Source organism: Pyrus communis, chromosome 1 (assembly GCF_963583255.1).
Source record: "Pyrus communis chromosome 1, drPyrComm1.1, whole genome shotgun sequence".
Taxonomy (NCBI): domain Eukaryota; kingdom Viridiplantae; phylum Streptophyta; class Magnoliopsida; order Rosales; family Rosaceae; genus Pyrus; species Pyrus communis.
This window is the reverse complement of record NC_084803.1, coordinates 25,508,561-25,521,498: the sequence shown is the minus strand read 5'-3', so window position 1 is coordinate 25,521,498 and position 12,938 is coordinate 25,508,561. Positions and strand designations below refer to the sequence as shown.

The 12,938-nt window shown below is 35.9% G+C and overlaps 2 protein-coding genes across 2 annotated transcripts; one reads left to right on the top strand and one right to left on the bottom strand.

Annotated features, from left to right (window-relative positions):
• The first annotated feature begins 428 nt into the window (after positions 1-428).
• Positions 429-994, top strand: LOC137725216 (secreted RxLR effector protein 161-like). Its single transcript, XM_068463833.1, has 2 exons — positions 429-660; positions 759-994. Exons 1-2 carry the CDS (start codon positions 429-431, stop codon positions 992-994), a joined length of 468 nt encoding a protein of 155 aa, XP_068319934.1.
• An 8,238-nt stretch (positions 995-9,232) lies between these two features.
• On the bottom strand, positions 9,233-10,550 carry LOC137749274 (FCS-Like Zinc finger 6-like). The gene is made up of 2 exons (XM_068489380.1): positions 10,086-10,550; positions 9,233-9,637 (listed from the first exon to the last, which is right to left on the bottom strand). Exons 1-2 carry the CDS (start codon positions 10,487-10,489, stop codon positions 9,469-9,471), a joined length of 573 nt encoding a protein of 190 aa, XP_068345481.1. The 5' UTR covers positions 10,490-10,550; the 3' UTR covers positions 9,233-9,468.
• Between the last annotated feature and the right edge of the window lie 2,388 nt (positions 10,551-12,938).

The following is a 12,938-nucleotide window of genomic DNA, read 5'->3' as shown; positions in this document are numbered from 1 at the left end:
TTCCAAAAGGACTTCCATTGATTGGTTCAAATAGTTCTAGACCACAGAACATTCTCATTGAGAAAATCACTCTACAGATTGAAACAATTCGGGCGGATATGGTATAACTGTCTGAGTGAATATTTGACAAGTCAAAGTTATGTTAACAACGAATTATGCCTATGTGTTCATAAAGAAGTTACATTCGGATTTGCGATCGTTGCAATTTATGTCGATGACATGAACCTTATCAGAACTCCCACAGAGCTTAAGGAAATTTCGTTCACTTGAAATTAGAATTTGAGATAAAAGATCTTGGGAAAACTTGATATTGTCTCGGCTAGGAGATCGAGCATTGTTCAAATGGAATCCTAGTACATCAATCGAACTACGCCCAAAATGTGTTACAACATTTTAATGAGGATAAAGCGAAACCTTTGAGTACTCTTATGGTTGTTCGGACTCTAGATGCTAAGCGATATCCCTTCCGTCCAAAGGAGGATGAGGAAGATATTTTAGAGCTTAAAGTTCCATACCTAAGTGCAATTGGGGCTTTATTGTACTTAGCTCAATGCACTAGACCCGACATCTCCTTCACTGTTAATCTTTTGGCTAGATACAGTAATGCACCCACACGCAGACATTGGAATAGTGTTAAAGACATTTTTCGCTACCTTAAGGGTACGATGGATTTGGGCTTGTTTTACAACCACGAATCCTTAAGAGGAGTCGATGCCCCCTCGGTTCTCGAGTTGATTCCCGTCTTGTTGGTTATGCAGATGCTGGATATTTGTCTGACCCACATAGGGCACGTTCTCAAATGGTCTATGTCTGTACTGTTGGAGATACCGCTATATCTTGGAAGTCTACCAAGCAAACACTAGTTGTGACTTATTTGAACCATGCTGAGATCCTCGCCCTGGATGAAGCATCATGTGAGTGTTTTTGGTTGAGAGCGGTCATGGAACATATTCGAGGCACTAGTGGTCTTACTTCCATCATTGACCTTCCTTAACGATCTTTGAAGACAATGCAACATGTATCGAGCAGTTAAATATGAAGGGTAATTATGAGATTTATAGTGGGATTTCTAGTGACTATCATGTATATACAATTCTAAATTTATACACATAAGCAACGGAAAGCATATTATCACATATTATCAAAGCTATATTTATGCAAATCCTCTTCAAGAAGCATAGGTTCTTATATGATGCATCAAACAAAATATTAAAGAACAAAGTGAAGGTTGAGTTTTATACCTCTTGATGTAGAATTTAGACCAAGGATGGACCACCTCCAAGCTCTTTATTCTTGGAACTGCTTGAGTCTAGCCTCCTTCCTTGTTTCCTCCACCCTAATAGATTTGGAGCTTCTTTGATTCTCCTCTGGTCTCCAAAGTAGAAGACCTCTAGAGATCCATACCCACTAGTGTAGTGAGATGGATGTTGGAATAACCAAAAATGGAAGAGATGATTAGCTATATCCCTCTTTGGTGGCCGGCTATGTATGTGTGTAGAGAGAGAGAAACTTGTTTTTCTCTTGTTGAAAAGTTCACACAAAAAAAACCCTAATGAAACTTTTTCATTAAACTCCCCTTATAAAGGTAAAAGAAGTAAGTCAACTAATTGACTCTTTCTCTCTCTTCTTTCCTCATCTTTGGCTGGCCCCTTAGTGTTGATTTGGGCTTTGGGTTTTTATCATTTCAAGTCATCCTATACTTGAATAAAAAGCGTAATGGGTTTGGGCCCGATGGGACCGAATGAACCCAAATTTATCTTTAAGCCCGAAACGATCTTTCATTGCTTCTATGATTTCTTTAGAATTTCTAATTAATCATAACACTTAATTAATCCAATTAATTAATTCCATCATCATTGAGTTGTCTCACCACAAGAGTGTATCGGTATACAATCATTTTAGGTTCTAATTAGCAAGGCAGTGAGGTTATTGGTATCAATCCAATTGATTAATATTTATCCAATCACTTAGTGAATTAAAACTTACTTTTAATTCTCCTTCTTCTTTAATGACTACTTATTTAATCATCTAGAAGAACCCACAAGCTATGAGTGACATCTAACCACATATCATGGCTACCCAAGCTAATGTAGAATTTGGTTGGAGAACCTATTCAGTTGGAATTACAATGTAATTTGATCCTTCTCTAATACAATACTCACAATCACATTACTAGGGTATGGATACTTAATGTCAAACCCCTAATGTGATTATACCAAGTTATATGATTCAATTGAATCGTATAGGAATGCTTTCCATCATTACGCTCGATACTTCGGCCGAAGATTCCCGAATTATATCTTAGAGTATTCTTCCTCTCTTAACAAGGATTAGAGATCACTTGTTGATCATTCACATGCCTTTGAGAATAAATCACTAACCCCAACAATGCATAGAACACATCCAAGATGAGATGTGGTCACGCCTCATTATCAAATGATCAGGAACATATCCCCAAGACAACTATGATGTCTCAGGTCAAAAGATTACTTACATTATTCCAACCAGTAGAGTAACTTGCTTGACATGTGAGTAGACCTCCATGCAAGTACTCTCGTTTGATTGTATTTAGTGAACTCATTCCCTTAATGAGCACCTACATACTTGTCTTAGTGTCACTACACGAATGGCTTGAGACTTTCCATCCTTCCCTTTTGAAGCAGACATAGTACGACTAGTCTATCCAGATTGTCAGCGTCCCTCTAACAATCATATGACTAGAAACCTTTTTGGACAATATGGTTATGTGAAGAAGGTCTCTTTAATCTAACATCTTTAGATTACTTCTTCGATCGATCCATTGTCCATAGACTCACTAATTTTGGACATATATCGTTCATTGAGATAGTCCTAACAAGTGACTTTGCCTTTTGCTGTATTAGAGTTATCTATACATACAAACATTGTCCTGAAAGGTTTCTTCCAAAGATTGACTTTCAGGGTATAACTCCAACAAAATAAGGGATACATCAAGGGAGACAATACCAAGCACATAGTGCCGAAGTTTTTTTATTCTCACCAGCAACAACAATATTAGAACATTGAAGTCAACCAAATCCGTTCCCAGGACAACCTGGCTGATCTCTTTACCAAGTCATTGCCCAAGTCTACTTGTTAGAAGCTCGTCTAAGGAATCAGTATGCGCAAATATCTGAGTTGAATTGCTTGTAGTTCTTTTAATTGGAAGTTATGTTGATGTGGTAGAAACTAATACATAAATTCCTATAAATTATGCAATCGTAGTACAAAAAAGTAGGGATCATTCTATTCCAGGAATTAGAAGGGATGCTAATCAACACAAATTAAACTTATAAAACTAAAAACTAAGTTAAACTAACAACAAAAAAATGACTAGGGGGATTTTGGACGCATTGAATAAAAACAAAAGTAAACGGCAGCAAGTAAATTAAGTTGTGAATGAAACATGGATGAATGAAACATGTAAATGATTCTTCTCCACACATGAATCATATGCATACAGATTGATTTCCAGTTATCCTTCCTATAAACCATGAATGCCAATGCCCCAAATTAATTTTGTACAACACTAATTAACTCTCATATTTTCCTAAATTCATTGAATTGGACTTAGTGACGCAACCAAATTATTCTTCTTAAGTTCTCTAACTATGAAAAATATGATAGAGATGCATCTCGAAGATCATAAGTTCTGTGAAAATCATAAGCATTGACAAATCATTTGTAACGATGAAAAACATGATATTCCTGTAATGATTTACTTAACTCAATCATGACTAGTGACTTTTACTACTTGCAAATATAAGTTCATAACGATTAGGTGAAATTCCCTTATATTCTAGCATCAAATCCCTACATGCAAACTAAGTATGCATCCTTAATAAACATACAAGAATAAGTTCTCTATAAAGCAGGTAAGTAAATAACATTCATGTTTTATGAAACAATAACTGGATGTAATCAATTTATATAAAACATATGATCATGACTTTGAATTCACCTCTTGCTAAAAAGAAACTTAGTTACACATGTTCATCATAACTGAAAAGCAATCTAAAATAAATATTGAAACTTAAAACAAAGAGAGAAAGAACTCTGAAAAGTCCAGCAACTTCAATGGATAAATGGTAGGCGCGGCACACCTTTCCACATTGCAAAACACTTCATATATATATATATATATATATATATATATATATATATATATATATATATATATATAGGGCACGGCTAGGGTTTTCTTTAGAGTAAATCAAAAGAGAGGAAAAATAGGTAATCATAATTGTGTAATTCGTCCAAAATAAAAAGGGCAAGTAAATGTGGCTAAAAGGCAAGTTTTTATGGGGTAAAAGAGGCTGCAAGATATTCTAAAGTGATCCCAGCAACTTAGCCTTTATTTTACACGTTTTTGCCTTATTTGGCACCTCCAAATCTGGCTAGATATCCCGATTCCTTTCCCATTCTATTCCTGGTCTTCTAACAAGCTAGATTCATCTTTGATTCTTTATTTGGACTTCAAAACAACTCACTAAACTTCTCTCCAACTAGGATTCCTCTTTCTTGTGCAATTCCTTACCTTCCAAACCTCAACTTTAATTTCTCCAAATTTTAGCACATGTTTAACACCTTCTAAGCACCAAAATGTCCAGCCCATATGCTATTGGTGTCTACTATCGAATCTAAGTCTAAAACTGCTCCAAATTGCTCCATTTGACTATTTATTGTCCTCTTTACCAATTGGACCAACAATAATACGAAAATAATTTAAATTAACTAAGTAAATGCAAAGAAATAAGATAACAAAGTCGCATAAATATGCTCTTATCATATGTCTAACTCAGGGGGAGTATCCTGAAGCATACTCACTTGATCTTGATGTACTCTTTTTCCTACGATTAGGAGTATTTTTCCCACTGGGTTTTTGCTACCTAACGAGGTTTTGATGAGGCACCCATCCTGGGATGATCATACTCCATTGAGTTCACTACTTTCGTCTTGTTTGAAGTTTGTTTTAGACATTATGCATACTTCTCACTTTTCTCCTTAGTTTATGGGCTTTCACCTACCTTAGGTTTTACCATAGTGAGGTTTTGTGAGTTTTACTACCAATGCATTTTTTATTTTATTGGAGACTCATTCGCCCGTTGTACCGCCGACTTCATCAACTGTTCTACCTTATCTGCTGAAGATCTGATGCGATGTTTTGTTTGAGTATTTACACACTCAAGGGGGAGTGTTGCAGTCATATTTGGAATAGGAATTTGATTGTGTAAATCCTAGTGTATCTAGGGATATCTTTGAATATTTCCTTTGGGCTCACAAAATCCATGGCAAAAATGGAGACATTGGTTGTGCAAGACCTGAAGACGTTTTATGTCCCATCCTAGTTGGTCGATCTTTAAAGGGTAAAGATCTAACCTATCCTACTACTATAAATAAATAATGAGGTGATACAACACATACCTCAAAATTAAATCTCTCTCTTCTCTCTCTCTCTCTTGCCGCCAGCCCCTCTCCCTTTCTAGTCCTAAATACAGTTCAGTCAAATAGGCCTACAACATCAATAACTTCCACATTAATCAACACTGCATCAAAATTTCAGTTTGTATGTGTCAAAAGATAACAATTGAGCCATTTAGAGGTAAACTCTCATCATACTGCATTTGGATGAGTATCTGTTATATATATATATATATATGTATGTATGTATATGTTGATAGATCGTAGATACACGACTTGGAAGGAAAGTAGAATTGGTTCGCGCGGATGGGCTCGAGTTAGGAGAAATGACTTCTTAAGTGACTCAAGGCCAACAGTCCAAATGAAAAAAATATGGGACCGAATGATGGATGAAATTTTTGAAACTCTAGTGTTGAGGAGATAAGTGGTTATTTATAAAATTTTCATGAGGTAGTTCACTATAATAAAAATTTATGGTGGAAATTGATATTGACTTACAAGTGTATGGAGTGAATTGACAAATATTTCTTGTTATTTTTCAATACAATATTCGACTTGGGTTGGATTAGATTTTTTATGCAAGTTTTTGAATCTAGAGATGCAAATCCAATCTCCCCAATCATCGAATCCTATCTGCAATAATATTTTGTTTAATGACAAATGATATTATCTACGTATTAAGAAGAGGGGATGAGCTTAACCTCACAATGAGCTAGCAATAATATTGTTTAAATCTACAATAAGATTGGAATTTACAAATTTACTATGCATGTATTGGAGCAGCACACTCTGTAGTCGGCAATCATAGATTTACAAGTCATGACACGATTTGACTCTTCAATATCTTAGTGTCTGATGTAAAATATTTTTGTTCGTATTTAATAGAATTCGTAGCTTTGAGACATATAGTAGAAAGAAAAAAACCTTGTATAAGAATACTTACGTTGAATTTGAACCAATATTTGTTGATGAAATGTATACTTTGTTTTTATTTTTTTGGAATAAAATTATTGAGCGAGATTAGCTCAACAGTCGCTTGCATGTGACTTGGAGCTTGGACCTTGAAGGAGAAGGAGAGAAATAAATAAAGATATCTTTTTCACCAGCATGCCGGTTACTTGTAAAAAATGAGAATCATATGATATTTGGATCTCGGTGCTAAGATCCAGATAAACCTGAAACTTGAGTCCTCTCAATCATGTTAGATTTACTAAGAATTTAATTGCCAATGAATTTACTAATGATTCTCAAGATTCCCCCTTAGGCCCTTACCCACAGCCAATCATAACTTTACACATAGCAAAAATTAATGCAGTTTATAAATAATATTTCACATGGCACGTCCTGAGTTTGATTTTTAACATTGATGAATTGCACATGATGGTGACCAGAGAGACTGAAATGTCTCTGTAAGTCATCTTAGCCATGAAAGAATGGATTACCATGATGGCGTGACAAAGCCATCAATTGATCCCTCTTTTTTATTTATTTATTTATTTTTTTTAATACTGTTTATAAACATATAATTGAGAGTGAAGTAGATCAGCATTTGAGAGCACCGAGTGGTGGGGAGTGGTCCCAGTGTGACAAAAAGGATGGGAACTTTGTGTGAATGTCGAGGTCCCACACCAACATACCAACCCCATATTAATCAACATATCACTCCAAATGCATCTCTTTCCATTTATTTACGAGACGTCCATTCTAAGCTGACGATGCCACAGATTCCCAACTCTTTATTCTATTCTTTCATAAATTAAATGATGTATATGTGTGTTAATTTCTGGTTCATTTAAAATATCGCTCTGAAATTGTCATTTGATCTCATTTTATTTTATGCAACTAAATTTGTTTCAGTTTATCATCTGATTTGTTAAAGTTGACTATTTTACTCCATTTGTGTTTACAACGGTAGAGATTTGATAGTTTCAGATGTTTAAAGTGGTCTAAAAATTTCATTCCTTGTCAACAATGGCTTATCTCTACTAACATGATATAAAATGTCTAGAATGCCCTTTCATTCAACGTCCATGAGACATAATTGACAAAAATAAGGTAAAATGACTCGATTTTGATAGTTTTAGAGGGTAAAGTGCGACAAATTCAGTTATTAAAAGTAAAGTGCTAAAAAATAATTTCAAGACTAAATCAATAAATAAGACTTATTTCCTTCTATTATATAAAAAAAAAAACAAAAGAAAAGAAGAAAAATAAAATTAAGAAAGTGAGACTTTTGTAAAACACAAAGATGACCGCCACTGGTAGTCTATTTGCTTTTGTCTTGTTTCTTTAGGAAAATACATGCACCTGTCACTAGATTTTGCGAGTACCAAATGGCAATGGGTTAATATGCATTGAAAGCCTTTGGCACAAATGAAAGAAAAAGTGCTAACCAAGTGACCTTTTCCACTTTCTTTTGGCCTACTCGCTTAATTTTCTAACCACAAAAAGTTTCATATTAAATATATACATGGACATGACATTTGCAAATATTGAAAGTTTTGATTTAATTTACTTTCAAACGAATTATTAGACCTTAAAAACGAACAATTCTTATACTTGTAGATTCGTATAATTCGATAAAGATATTTATACTTTTATTAAGGTGTAAACATCCTCAAAAAATGACGTCTGCAAACTTTAAGTTTGTTGACTGTCCATTGTACGTGTATATATATGCAAGATTTCAAAAGACGCTAGGCGTTAATTGAGCAACAGATTAAGGTCAAGTGCCTAGGCAGGAGATTAGGTGGGTTCAAATAAATTTATTTAGTATTGTGTAAATAAGTGTCTGTCTATATTTAAAAATTACATAATTTCATTGAGATACATAAACTGCAAAATAGGATAACACATAGATTATAAAGTATTAGGACATAATGACAACATAAGGCACAAAACATATAATGTGTGTTCATCTAAGTATTTAACAAGTTACTTACAATTTATTGAAAAAGAAAAATGTAAAATAAAAGTTATCAATTTTCTGTCTATGTTAGAGTTGCAACCTAATCAGGTGTCTAGACAGGTCTGGGCGAGCTAGGCGGCCGCCTAAGCAGGTCTATGTGCCCTTTCTTAATTTTCAAACGCCTAAGGATTAATCGGGGTAGTGATCAACCATCTAGTACCTAGACAAGGTCTAGGTAGCACTAAGTGGGAATTTTTAGAACAATGTGTGTGTATGCAAATGTATATAGAGAAGCCTAGAAGGTCTAAACATTCACAAAAAAGTCTTTTGCAACGCATTTATATGGGTAATAATTGAGGTGGGGGAGAGGAAAGGATGGGTCCTTGGCTTCGACATTAGAAAGCAATCCTACAACCCAATTGCAGAAAATATAAAAACCGGAATTCAAGGAAAACCTACCATTTAGAGTAAAAATCTTATAATAGTGCTCAACTTTACCAAATTAACTTGTTGCATATACTTAAATGCTATGACAACCATGCATATGCACCAGAGTATAGTATACCTTGATCGTCGGTTTTGCGACTATTAGATCATTTGTCCCACATCCAGCCTTCCATTGCTTTGGTAAAATTTGGTATATTCCATTCATTCATCATAAGAACTTGTCATTGTGGCTGTGGTGCTAGCTACACTTATCCAGTGTTCACTATTTGCCGACTTTTGCTTGTTATAGAGTAGGAAATAATGTTGAATTATTAGTGTTTCATTTTTATTGATGGCCTTTTTTAGACTGAATTTGGTATACAACATTGGAAAGAAATATATAGCTCGTAAAACCAAATATAATGTAGAAGCTTATTATAAGGCTCACATGTGAGAAAATCTAAGAAAATTGCAATATTATAAAGCATTGGCCAAAGTCCAGTTGCATGATCCGTAAAACAAATGCACCCATAGACCTTTTTTACAATTAATTTTACATAACCATACATACATCAGCTAGCAGCCTAGCAGCAACACAAACCTGCGGTAGTACTATTATGTAAACAACGTCCATGGGGGCACGCAATTGAGGAAAATGATGGATTATCTTCATCCCTTCGGCTTGCTTTGTTTGATCAGGCAGCCGCCACGGTCTGACCCTTGCCGGAGGAGGCCTTGGAGGTGGATCGTGACGCCGCATGGCGGTCCTCTATCTTTGAGGACGCAGCTTTACACTTCTCTTTTCTCTCATCCTGCTTCATCTGTTGCTCTCTACATTCTAGACTACAAAACGCTGCGTCTCCCCTGCACAAAATTTTCAAGTCAACAATCAGAAATTGAATAATGAACGTGTGTATGTAATATTCCTTGTTTTTAACATTGGAAAATCTCGAATTCTTTACCTAGTATACTCTTGCCTATTATTCTACCCACCCGCACCACGGGGCTTTCAAAATCCAATTTTCCTCATCATTTAATAAAACCCCAACAATAAAATTGGTGTAGTTCTAACATCTCCAAAAAATATTAGCCCATGATAATTTTTTCGGATGTCAATAATAGCTTCCTGATATACTTTCTATGACTGGAAATCTGACAGTACCCTCTTGAGATCCCAAAAGAAAACAAAAAGGAAGAGACTGAAAATCCAAAAATCAAAGAAAAACAGAAGAATAATGGAAAGAAAATATGACAAATAATTCCAACAAGGGTGAAATTAAACTAAACTAATATTATAAGATGGAATTTTTACCTATACATATAGATGTCACGGCCTGAAGCGAGTTGGCGTTTGCAGAGGCCACACGTGCGAAGGAAGTGAGCGGTCTCCACAACATCATGAGAAGCGGAGTTCCTCCTTGTGTGGTTGTTTCTGGGTGATAGCATGGCCAAGAAACGGTGCTCTTCATGGTACCCTAAGTTATTCCTGTTCATCTTTTCAACATCATAATAATAATTATTATTAATCACAGGAGCCGGTCCTTGTGCGTCCACCACCGTCGCTGCAACTGCAACTGCATGCACATCGTTCATGGCGGGGGGGTTTTGGAGTTCATCAGTCGGTTCCTGGCCTTGCACGTCGCTCATATCGACGGCAATCCCAGTCATGCTTGTTGTTCTCCTGATTGGAGGGCGTGGGCGCTTCCCTAACAGCATTTCTCAAATGATGTAATTTTCTTCCGAATGTTTCTTCAGCTCAGAGAGAGAGAGAGAGAGAGAGAGAGAGAGAGATGAAGAAGGGGGGAAGGAAGATAAATGAGATGGGGAAAGCGTGAGAGTGAATCTGGGCCGTTGATGGAGACCACTGAGTACAAAAACTCCACGTTAGCATAACTAATGCGCCATCTCTTTCTCTTTTGTTTTTGTCTCTTACTTTATGGGTTTTTTTTTTTTTTTTTTTTTTTTAATTGCAAATCATCATTCTTTTTTTATCAACTCATCTGTTCGGTTTTTTATATTTCAAACTCATTAATTTTTTTATTTATCTCTTATCTCACTTAGCATTAATTTTGTTGCTTTATGTCATAATGCTTGTGCGACGCATATGTTAAACACACATGGGCAAACTAAACAAAAAGGGAAGGAGTAAATCAAATAATAGCCAAAGAAAATAAAACAGAGTGCGAGAGCCCGGGTGAATGGGGAAATCTGGGTGGGTAATTGATTAGTCTAGTGGTTTGGTGGGAGGTGATGGTGGGGTGGTGGGGCAAGGAAGAGAGCAGAGAGATGTAGGGTGCGGGAGGTAAGGGGACATTTGGGGATGGTGGTGGATTCTGGTAGAGAGAGAGTGAAACTGACTGCTTCTGTGGGTGGGTGCTATAGCCTGTGGTGGTGGGGGAAATCGTAAAGGGAGGCTGGACGGTGCCGTAGAGTCAGAGGTGGGCGGTAGTGGTGCTGGCTTTAATTTTTAATTTAGTTTTGCATTTAATTATGGAAAAATTAGTGTTCGGTTTTGAATTATTGATGTTTATTTTCTCTAATTACTAATGTTCATTGATTGATACCTTATCAATTTTTAAATTTTGATCGAAATTCCAACATTAATGTATTAAAGAATTTACATATCAATTACATATTTTTTTTAAATAAAAATTAGTAATTATTTGAGGGTTTTAACACTCACACCCTTATTAAACTCCTAATTAATTTTCAATTAAAAAACATTTCCAAAATAATAAATAAATTAGAATAAGTTCATACCCATTAATTTTTTTTTTAATCTTAAATGTACCCATTTACATAATTTTTCAATATTTTTTCTAATCTTAAATGTACCCATTCTTACATATACCACTTTGTTATGTAAAACATACAATATGTAACCATTTTTTATATAAAATCCATGGAACTTTTTTCTAATCCATTTTTAAGCTTATATGGGCACATTCTATTTCTTTTTATTTTTATTTTTTATTTTTTTGGTCAAAGAGTAGATATTATTAAATAGAAATTGAAATGTTTACATCAGACGCTAGAGTGTTAAATAACCACTCAGGCTCAAACACATCCCACAAATGCACAACCCCCACACGTGTGACATAAGATGCTACAAGATGCGCAGCCTCATTACAGGCACGCAGAGTGTAAATAAACTCAATAGAACAAAATTGTTGTTTAATAGAATTAATATCCCACAAAATAGCTTCCATAGTTGCCTCCGGTTGCAGCTTACCCAAAAGCATATCCACAAGAACAGTGTGAAATCCCCTTTCCACAGAAGCCATGATAGCCAGCCTAAGAGTTTCCGCTTCTGCTAAGATGCTCGAACCACATAGAACCTTTCCCACACCCGCTACACCTTTGAATATACCCGCAAAATCACTCGCTACCCACCCATATCCTCCCACTCCAGTATGATTACACCAGGCTCCATCACAATTTATTTTTAATGTCCTAAACGGTGGCTTCACCCACCTATTCACAATCATCCCTCGCCGAAGATGCCCAGAACTATTACATGGCCACAAATCTTCATCACATCCCATAATCTCCTCCTATTGTTGTCGGAGTAAACGTATTGCAATGTTGGGTTCTACCACTGTCTTCTCAAACACCACACTATTATGAAATTTCCACATTCTCCATAAACCACACACCACCCAACACATAAGCACACAAGCCTTCTCCATCTTACCATATTTCGCACACAACCAATTCCAACATTGCATAAAATCATCTCCCACCACTGTGTTCACATCTAATTGTATCGGAGAACCAAACCTTGAAGAAAATATGTACCTGTGTTTCCTCCTCACGATCACAGAATGGGCAACACGTATTCAGACCAACCCCTCTCTGTTGTAGGTTAGTACGGACAACAAGTATATTCCGACATCCTCTCCATATAAAATGGCGAAGCTTGGGAGGAACCTTCAAACTCCAAATCGCCCTTTATACCGAGTCCATATTATCACTCTTACTAGATTGCCCAACCCTTTTCCGTCCAAGTTCTCCATTCCTGTTCATCTCCTGGGCTACCAAATATCCTAATTTCACCGAATAGACTCCATTTCGAGTATAATGCGCATGATACAATCAGGACACCCAAATTGACTCAACGGCATGCTCAAGATGACTTGTGCTTCATCGACATTAAAACACCTCC

Excerpts from the sequence above, each read along its gene's own strand:
- LOC137749274 (XM_068489380.1), bottom strand. The coding sequence starts at position 10,489 with ATGCTGTTAGGGAAGCGCCCACGCCCTCCAATCAGGAGAACAACAAGC. Across the intron at positions 9,638-10,085 it reads CGTGACATCTATATGTATAG|GGGAGACGCAGCGTTTTGTA; the intron begins GTAAAAATTCCA and ends AATTTTGTGCAG.
- LOC137725216 (XM_068463833.1), top strand. The coding sequence starts at position 429 with ATGGTTGTTCGGACTCTAGATGCTAAGCGATATCCCTTCCGTCCAAAG. Across the intron at positions 661-758 it reads CATTTTTCGCTACCTTAAGG|ATGCTGGATATTTGTCTGAC; the intron begins GTACGATGGATT and ends TTGGTTATGCAG.